At 38.2% G+C, this 10,525-nt stretch overlaps 1 protein-coding gene across 1 annotated transcript; it reads left to right on the top strand.

Annotated features, from left to right (window-relative positions):
• Positions 1-1,675: 1,675 nt before the first annotated feature.
• Positions 1,676-5,047, top strand: LOC129517131 (matrix Gla protein). Its single transcript, XM_055336779.1, has 4 exons — positions 1,676-1,833; positions 3,287-3,319; positions 4,159-4,234; positions 4,663-5,047. Exons 1-4 carry the CDS (start codon positions 1,773-1,775, stop codon positions 4,802-4,804), a joined length of 312 nt encoding a protein of 103 aa, XP_055192754.1. The 5' UTR covers positions 1,676-1,772; the 3' UTR covers positions 4,805-5,047.
• Positions 5,048-10,525: the final 5,478 nt, after the last annotated feature.

The raw sequence follows: 10,525 nt of genomic DNA, 5'->3' as shown, positions 1-10,525 counted from the left end.
TAAATGTAGTAAGTGCAATGTAGTAAACTGGCTTTTGCAAATATAACAATTTGGATGATTTATCTTGGAAAGAGGGCACTGAAGCCAATCCTGAGAGCAAGTTTGTGATTTAAAGAGGGAAACAACCACCAATCTTGGGACTGAGAATCATGATGGATGAATTTGTCAGGAATGAACATACATTGTCTTCTTTTTGAGGTCTTCTTTAAGATTTTATCATAAAGAATATTATCTCTTAATACCAAAAAAAAAAATCTGGAGGGAAACCCTACCTTTTATTGGTCCTTCACAACTCACAAATCCTTCAGATCACAAGGATTCCCAACTATTTCCTTTAACAGGGAATGCTTTGGTATTTACAAAAGCTCTTCAGAAGGTGGAATCTGGGAGAATATCCATCCCAATAAGACAAAAAGAATGAGCCATGTTGTTGGCTCATTACAGTTCACTTTGTTACTCATCACTGCTCCTTGAAACAAATTATTATTGAAAACTGTATCCACCCACTCCCATCCCAATCCTTTTGCTGTTCCAACCCAAGGGAGAGGTCCTGCTACTTTAGCTCATATACAATCTGCAGCTCTATGACTGAAATCTGTCTGCCAAGAGGACTCTTGGGTACCAGACAGCATAGACACATCTTGAAAGAAAAGGTTTTCTGATTGTCCAAGAGGAAGGGAAAAAAAAGAAAATACCAGCTCTGTCTACAAGATAATCAGAGGCACCAAATTACAATCCTCCTCCCAGAAGAAAAGAAACAGCACTTCTACTGAGGGTATAATGGAAGTATGTGTTTGTGACAATCTATGTTTGAGGATACATGACAGCCAAAGCACAACATGAATATCGTAAGTAGCTATTACTTAACTCCTTGGGGACGTGTCTTGTTTGTCTCTAGATCTCTCACAGCTCCTAGCACAGTTCCTTGCCTCTCAACTGTCACTGGCTAAGAGCATATTGGATTAGTTCATTACCAGGACAATGCCTTCAGAAATGAGGGATGGGTACCCTCTTATCCTTGTTGCACTTTAGATCAGTGATATCCAGCCTAAGAGAGTCCTGGGGCACAGGATTGGACTCCAGTCACAAAACTGGAAGAGCAAGTTACAATGAAGCCAACTGAGGAAACAGAACTCGTGGCGTCGGTAGGCATTGATGCCCTGCTCAGCACTTGAAAAATGCAAAAGGTGCCTATCACCAGACATATATCCAATTGATGCAGGATTGTTAGTTCAACCCTGCTGGGAAAATACGTTTATATTAGAACCAATTTATGAGGCGAAGTCCTTTGCCCCCATAACCTCTCATCCATCCATCAGGGGAACAAGCAGAACACTACAGCTCTGTCTGCAGACCAGACTTGTAATCAGGGCCAGGAGAGTAGAGAAGGAATTAGAGAGGCAAACACGTGTTTGTGGCAACTCCCTTCTCTGCAGACCTGTGCCCGGGGCTGGCCCCAAACACAGGGCGGCCACAACTTCTGTACCAGGACAGCATCCTGCTATACACAGCCAGGTCCAGGAGTGAGGGAAAACTGCCCACCCAGAGTAGATAATATCTGGAAGGAATGAGTATTTGGGAAAAGTCCCAGTGCTAGTTTAGGGCCAGCCAGTCTCCACCTTCTCTGGCCCCCTCCCACTGGTTCCTCCCCTTTCTGCGGCTCCAGTTCTTATAAAAACTCCACAACCTTTCACTAACAGCCTGCAGGAGCCTCTCTCCCCTCTGCTGCTGCACAAGCCAGTGAGACCAACCCACAGGACCACGGAGAGACCATGAAGAGCCTGCTCCTTCTCTCCATTCTGGCTGCCTTGGCCGTGGCAGCTTTGTGCTACGGTGAGAAGCCTTTCTCTGGTTTTGCTTTTCTGCCTCTGATTTCCATTTATTTCAATTTTTTCCTCTCCCTCCTCTTCTTCTTCCCTCTTTTGCTAATATAATCTTAAAGTACCATTAATTTAACATTTTTCCCAAGCTCTGTGGACACTGATTTGTTCCATCAAGTCTTTTTTACATCCTAAATATCCAGACTTTGGTAGGCAACATAACAGGCACGTCCTGTCTATAGTAAGTCATTGTACACCTAGAAACTTTGCTGTTTGGGAAAGAAGGTATCAAATTCCCAGCCCCCGAGTTCTCATTTTTAGGGATGTTTATTTATACTTTGGTAACAATTGGTTAAAGATATTTGTTAAATCACTCACCTTTAAGGAAATTAGTTTTCACAGGAGGTATTAAGTTTAGCCCTCAGCAGGGACAGGACAGTCTCCTAAACTTACTACATGTGTTCAGTGAATTAATTTAGAAACAAAGTTTGCATTTAAAGAATCTCAGAGAAAAATAGATGGTATAATTTTGATTGTCAAAAGATAAATTCTATAGTTTCTCTATGTTGTCTCTATGTTTCTCTGTGTTGTCAATTATATTTGTGTCTGTTCAAGGCTTATGAAAGAAAATCTGAAGCAAGATTATTTTTGGTCAATCTTATGTTTCAATTATCTGGATATTTAGATGTCCTTAAACCTCAATTACATTAACAACAATTTGTATTGTGCTTTGGACTCTTGAAATTATTCACATGCTTTCAGTAGCAGAGGATTTGGTTTCTTCATCTCCTTTTTAACTTTTTAAATAAAATCACTTGCTTACAAATAGAAACCTCCTATTGCCAAATTTACCTAATGTGCACAGGAAAGTGGTAGAAAGAAGAAAACTTGCTTTGGCGTCATCTCAGTTTTCTCCAATTGGCATCAGGCCCAGTGTGAGTCGTCAGCTGGAGCCAGTGGTTTCTGTGGCTGCCAGGTTAACACAGGTTCTTAAGAGGCTTTAGGAACCTCTTAGAAACCTATCTTGGTAGAGCCTGGCTGACCATCTCCCCACACTGGCTGGAGGACCTGGGCTATTTTTTGGACACTTCTGTCCCTTTCTCAACCCTGCTCTTGGACAGGTCCCAAATTAATCAGTGAAGTCTCTCTGGAAATTTGTATGTAGCGCTTAAATTATCTTCTTGCGCTAGCCTGAAGAGCTCAGAGTTCTGGGAAATTTTAGCCAAGACCATAGCCACTAGCTCCTTCAACATCAGAAAATAACTAAAATGTAGAGATACTCACATGAAGGACAGAGCTAGAAAAACAACTCATAAATCCTAAATGCCTGAAATTTGTAATAACCACACTGCTAAATATATTCTTTACATCTTTTTGGCTCTTTTCTCTCCTTCCTTCCCCAGATTTAGGCCATTGCCATGTGTGATAAATAATAATCATGGGAATCTTTCATTTTTTTATTCCAGAATCTCATGAAAGCATGGAATCCTATGAAATTAGTAAGTGAATATCTGATTTCTTTATTTAAACCTCATGTAACAAAGAATCCCTCTTCCTATTCTTAAATAGACAAAATGGTAATATATGGAGCTAATATAGGGAAGGGAATGAGGGCCTCTTTTAGAAAATTAAAATAAATTTTAAAATCTGATGGCTGTAAACATCACCGGATGAGCAATTGTTTAAGCTTGAAATAGTGTAATGTGGCATTAAAACTGCATTCATCAGAGTTGGAGGCATTTGGACATTTTAAGCTGGCATCACATCAACCACATGGATGGAAAAACAAGAAGTAATGACAAATGGCAAAGTATGGAATTAGAGGCCTAGTCAGCTGGGAAACCGCAGCCGTCAGCATTATGTTGAATGTTGTTGAATATCCGGACTTATAAAGACTGAGTATAGGAAGAAGTAACGTATCACTCTCATTTTCAATTTGTTCATTATTGTCATAATATTTACATAGTCCATTTCTGGTAATCTAAAGTTATGCTTTCTAAGTCCTCAGGACAGAGAGAATTTCTCCTTACAGGAATTAAAAACACACCGACTAGGAATACCAAATTGAGAAAGGCAAAGCGATTGCCTGAGGTGAAATAAACAAACAAAAATTGCTGTGGCCTATGTAACAAGTCTCTAAAAAACATATGCTCATCTCTTTTAATCAGGCAGTTTGTGCAATCTGCTTTATCTTTCCCTCTAACTTTTGTAGATCTCTAGTTACCTAACTAAAATGCATGAATGAATGAGTTTCCAAATATATTTATGTCAGGGAATATTCAAATATTTTCAACTACTCTTCCCCTAAAACTGCAACTACTTATTTTTTTCTTTTCAGATCCCTTCATTAACAGGAGAAATGCCAATACATTTATATCTGCGCAACAGAGATGGAGAGCTAAAGCCCAGGAGAGGTGGGTAACAAAACTTGATGAGGGGAGATCATTGTTCCACATTGATCCAGCATCTTGGATCTGAACGGAATGAGAAACAGGTTTTAATCATACATATTATTTCTAATTGTGTCCCAAAATCAAAGAATTTAAAAACAGTATACAGACAACTGAATTTCAAGACGACTAGCTTGTGAAAGACCCAGAAAGCAGAGGTAGAGAGGAGGGAAAGAAGGACAGAAAGAAAATTTCTATTTTTGTCAAAAAAAAAAAAAATCCCCCTGTTCCACCTTTCCCCCTGTTAAGTATCTCCAATATTGGGGGCTGAATAGGATCTCTCTCCTATATTTTCTTATTCTTTCTCCCCACCCCTTTCTTTTTTTTTTTTTTTTTCTCACTCTATTTATGCTTCTCATTTTGGACCTCTTTTTTTCTTCCCTACTTTCTAGGATCAGAGAAACCACCAAGCCCGCCTATGAGCTCAACCGGGAAGCCTGTGATGACTTCAAGCTTTGCGAACGCTATGCCATGGTTTATGGATACAATGCTGCCTACAATCGCTATTTCCGGCATCGCCGAGGAGGCAAATGAAATTTAAAAAAGTCTCTTTCCTTCCAGAGCCTGGTGCCTGGTTTTGTATTCCTTTACAGTAGCATCATCGAACTACATAAACACATACAAATTGCTTATTTCTTAAATGTTCTTGTCTGGCTGTTGCCCTCCTTCCTGCCCCCCAGATCAATAAGCAATGAAAGTGCAATGTAGTGAAAGGTCAAAAGAGAATTAAGATGTGTGATTATTATTACATAATAAACTCTTGGATGGATACTTTCATTTTGTGAGTCTGATTTCTCGTGGAAAAAAAAATGCTGAGATATTTCAGTCATGGCCCACCTAATCCAGAATAGGACATTCCCTTAATCATATCCTAGTGATGATTAGAAACCTAACTACATAGAAGAATGAAACTCAGAAGACACTCAGCCATAATTTGTCTAGACTCTACCTTGGGACTGGTGAATGACTGCCTCCTATTTCTTGTTTTCCAGGCTTTTCAAACAGCATAGATGATTAATCATATGATTTTCCTGCTCCCAAACTTTAAATGGTCCTATTCTTTCTGTGTGGATTCCAGGCTCTATCCTGGTTCAGCACTCTCATCACGATTTCTTGAATGCCATCATTTCCTAAGATGTCACAGTTGAGACTCACTTAGGCCAAGAAAATGTCTGTTTTCACAATCACCAGAGATTTTTTCAAGAATTCAGTAGTGGAATTTTTGAGCTGGACAAGATTCTATAACTCCCTTATGCCTGGTTCGCCAATGAGGAAATGAGGCCTCAGAGTCCCCTGCTTGGTAGTTTGAGACAGAGACCAGGACATCTCAATCCCACTTCAGATTTTGCTCTTCTCTGCCATGAGAAGAGCAACTGTGCATGCCCAACTTTTACATCCATTCCTTTTGGTAGGCCCACTGCCTTCATTTCCTTAGTGAATGATCTTTTTTATTCCTCAAAATCCAGCTCAAAACTCAAGTACTTTATGGAATTAGTAATGATTAAATCTGCCCACCTCCTATCACACTACCCAAGCCAGTATCTAGCTTACACGGATACATATAAAGAGTCAAGTTACAATTATATTATTCAATTCATATATTTTTTAAAGATTTTATTTATTTATTCATGAGAGAGAGAGGTAGAGACATAGGCAGAGGGAGAAGCAGGCTCCCTGTAGGGAGCCTGATGTGGGACTTGATCCCAGGACCCCAGGATCATGACGCGAGTCAAAGGCAGATGCTAAAACACTGAGCCACCCAGGTGCCCTCAATTCAGATTTTATTTTTTTTAAGATTTTTATTTATTAGGATCCCTGGGTGGCGCAGCGGTTTGGCGCCTGCCTTTGGCCTGGGGCGCGATCCTGGAGACCCGGGGTCGAATCCCACGTCGGGCTCCCGGCGCATGGAGCCTGCTTCTCCCTCTGCCTATGTCTCTGCCTCTCTGTCTCTCTCTGTGTGAATATCATGAATAAATAAATAAAATCTTTAAAAAAAAGATTTTTATTTATTTATTCATGAGAGACACACACAGAGAGAGGCAGAGATATAGGCAGAGAGAGAAGCAGGCTCCATGCAGGGAGCCTAATGTGGGACTCGATCCCGGGACTCTGGGATCATGCCTTGAGCCAAAGTCAGACGCTCAACTGCTGAGCCACCCAGGCGTCCCAATTCATAGTTTAATTAAAGTTTCTTTTTATGTATATTTCTTTGACTAACATTATGGTGAGAAATGGCAATTATTGGTTGGTACTATATTCTGTTCACAAAGGATTTTCAATGAAAGCTTAATAAAAAAAGACTGGCTAGTCATCCCTGGGAGTGATCACCCAGTTTTGAAACTGTTACATTCATCATAATAGCATGTGTTATTTAATTTAAACCATCATTATATTAATATAATGATGAGTGTTTTATCATTTTCTGAGCTATTTTTCATGTGATAACTCATTGGGTCTTACAACAGACTAGAAGATAGATGATATTTATTAGATGGTAAAATTGAGACTCAGAGAGGTAACTTTCTGAAGACATTTTAGTAAACGCAGTGGTGTATCACTCAGGTTGAGATATTATTCCCCTGGCCACCAGATATATTGACAGCTGATGATTCCCAGCTAAGGACATGTGTGCAATTCTCTACAGATCTCTAGAGCTCTCTTGTGTGCATCTCTCTCCCCTCTTGTACTCTTCTCTGTGATCATCAGCCACTTCTCTTTACTCTCTGCTCTTTCAATTTAGAAAGACCATAAAGTTCTGCTGGGTTCTATTTTCTATCCTACGGCCTGTAAACTTTCCAATACATTGAGGTACCTATGGGACTCATCCTCATTTGCATCAGTGTCAAGGAATACAAAGGAAGGCATGAAATGGGGGGACAGGAGAACAAAAAAAACCCAATGGGACATTGAAAACAAATGGCAAAATGATAGACTTAAACCTATCACAGTAATCTCATTATATATAGTCTAAACAGTCCAGTTATTTTTTGGCTTTACGTATAGTACAGATCTTATTGGTTATTTTTTTATTATTTTTGCTTTAAACAATTATTTTTTAAAAGGCTTGGATAATACAAAAGAACATCTCATGCATTTAGCCATAGTAGTTTCCATTTCCGCAGCTCCTCATTCTTCTGTATACATCCAGATTTCCATCTGGTCCCATTTTTCATCTGCCAGATAGACTTCCTTTAACATTATTTATAGTGAAGGTTGTCTGGATTCTTTCTGTTTTGAAACTTTGCCTTCATATATGAAATATGTCTTCACAGCATATCAAATCCTATGTTGTAAATTGTTTCTCTTTTAAGATGTTCCACTGTCTTATAGTTTGCATTATTTTTGCTATAAATCTGTCATCATTCTTTTCTTTATTCTTCTGTATGTACTGTGTCTTTTAAGTCTTGCAGCTTCTAAGGTTTTTCTCTTTATCACTGGTTTTGACCAAAGTTATTATAATGTCCCTTGTTATGCTTTTCCTTATTTGTCTTGTTTTTGAGGTAGGATTTAGTGATTCATCAGTAGCATGTAACATCCAGTGCTCATTACATCACATGCCCTCCTTAATGCCCATTACCCAGTTACCCTATCTCCCCTCCAACAACCCTTAGTTTGTTTTCTATAGTTAAACATCTCTTATTGTTTGTCTCCCTCTCTGATTTTGTCTTATTTTGTTTTTCCTTCCCTTCCTCTATGTTCATCTGTTTTGTTTCTTAAATTCTACAATAAGTGAAATCATATATTTATCTTTCTCTGACTGACTTATTTCACTTAGCATAATGCCCTCTAGTTCCATCCATGTGCTTGCAAATACTTTCATTTTTATAAGTTGCTTTTTCTCTGTGTATTTAATTATTGACAGTTTCTTTTAATGTGTCTACAGGCTTGCTAACTTATCTTCAATAGTCTAATTTACTGTTAATCCCATCTAGTGCATTTTTCACTTCAGACATAATTTTCACTTACAGAAGTTTGATTTGGGTGTTTTCATATTTTCCATGTCTTAACTTTTTTAACATCTTAGATATAGTTAGGATAACTATTTTAATGTCCTTGTTTGCTAATTCTAATATCTGTGTTACTTCCATATTGGTTTTGATTGGTTGATCATTCTACTTGTTATGGATCATAATTTCCTACTTCTTTGAATTCTGGGTAATCACCAGACATTGTAAATTTTATTTTATTTTTTGTTTCTGGATAATCTTGTATTTCTGTAAGTATTCTTAAGCTTTGTGGGATGCAGTTAAATCACCTGGGAAAAGCTTCATCGTTTTTAAATTTTGCTTTTAAAATGAGACCAACTCAGTTTATAATCTAGGGCTAATTCCTTCCTCCACACTGAGGAAAGACTTTCTGAGTGCTGCACCCAATATCCCATTACTGGGTGGTAGGAATAGGCAACAATACCAACACTGAGTTAGTGCCAGCTTCTGTTCCCTCTATTCCTCTTGGATGACTATTTTCTTATATTTATGTGCCAATCAGTTCTCTTCTGCATAGCTAGATATCTAGAGATCTCCCTCTCAGTAACTCTCTCCTCTCCAGCAATTTTCCATGTAAATTGTAACCCCCATATTCTCCTAGGACTTTCAATTCATCTTGACTCAAAACGTCCACCATATTTCACTTTGGTTCCCTGCTCCCTGAGTCATGCCCTGGAAGCTCTCTTAAGGCAATAAACTGAGGCAATCACAGGACTCAATTTGCTTGTTTCTCATCCCTTAGGGATCACCATCATCTTTCATTGATTGATGTCCAGGGTCTTGAAAATCATTGTTTCATATGTATTATCTGTTTTCTTTAGTTATTTCTTTAAAAAAAAGAGTAAATCCCATTTGAGATATTGTCTAAAAGCTCACTATCAGACTACTCTGAATGGTCATCTCAGCCTCAGAGTTTCCTCCTAGAATTGACTGACATATTGATTGGAATTGTACAAAAGCTCAAATGTTCACCATGCCTAGAACTATGTTCCTCATCTCTCTCATGTTGGACACAAAAGTACTTCCCTATAAACCATCTGCACACAAATCTCCAAGCCTTAGAGTTTGTTTACCAGGAATCTCTGTGATAGTCATTTAGTTGGTAAATAGGGGGACCAGGGTCTTCCAGATCCAGACTTCTTATTTTTTCAATTATACAATAGTTTTTGAGCTGTCAAGGAGCTCAGCAATAACCTAATTCAACCTCCTCATTTTATGCTGAGCAATTTGAGAGCTCAGAGACTAAATGACTATCCCAAGGGCAGGTAATTTTATTCTCTTGAGAAATTCACTTGTACTGACCTCATAACAGCCAGTTTTCAGAAAGGGTTATGTACAAATGGTCCCTATATTGTACCAACCTTTCATTATATAGAGTCACACTTTCCACCCTGATGAAGCTGTCTGAATGTAGTTTCAAGTCAGTCAAAATTTTTATCTCTCCACCTTCTCTGTTCCATTTCTTTTTTTGAGATACTTTTGTTTTTCAGAGCTAGGACACATGAAGTGACAGGTCACAAGCCTTATTTTCTTCCCCTTTTATGAGCTTGGTAAGTAAGGCCTTTCATGGAGTAGTATATCCTGGGAACCAAAAATGCTTAAACACAGGCAGAGTACTCTTTTTACACCCCATTAAAGCCATCTTACATTTTAGCATAGTGTTTAAGAATAAGAACTTTGGAACTCCTAGCTTCACCACTTAGAACTGAAATTCTTGGGAAAGTTAATTAATCTCACTGGGCCTCAATTTCCCTATCTGTAAAATAAGATTATTCTAGTATCCACCTTAATATTGTTGTAAATATTAAATAAATGAAATATGTGTGAAGTGCACAAAGCACTGTCTGGCATAGAACAAGTGCTTAATAAATGTTAGCTATTTCTACTTTTATTGTCTATTGGAATATTACTATTATTGCAATGTACTACACTCTGCATATTAAAAAAATGGCAAGACAATTCTTCTTTGAGGATTCTCACTTATACTTAGAAAGCAGCCAGCAGGACTTACAGCCAAAAACTGCTGATAGCACCAGCCAGCTTGTACCTCTTCCACTCTTCCTCAATTCTCCCTGTGCTATATATACCTGTGCTGATGAAACATGTAGTTTCAAAATAATAAGCCAGGGAAGTTCATTTTTATGTAAGGAAAATTCATTATCTCAGCTTTTATGTTTAACTGGGTTTAGAACTCATGCAGAACTACTAGAACTATTTTTACATAGTCATAAAAGCACATATATTAGAAGAGTTAAAGTTATATACTTAA

Source organism: Nyctereutes procyonoides, unplaced genomic scaffold (genome assembly GCF_905146905.1).
Source record: "Nyctereutes procyonoides isolate TBG_1078 unplaced genomic scaffold, NYPRO_anot_genome, whole genome shotgun sequence".
In the NCBI taxonomy this organism is placed as follows: Eukaryota; Metazoa; Chordata; class Mammalia; order Carnivora; family Canidae; genus Nyctereutes; species Nyctereutes procyonoides.
The sequence above is the reverse complement of the archived record's forward strand: the minus strand, read 5'-3'. Positions and strand labels throughout refer to the sequence as shown.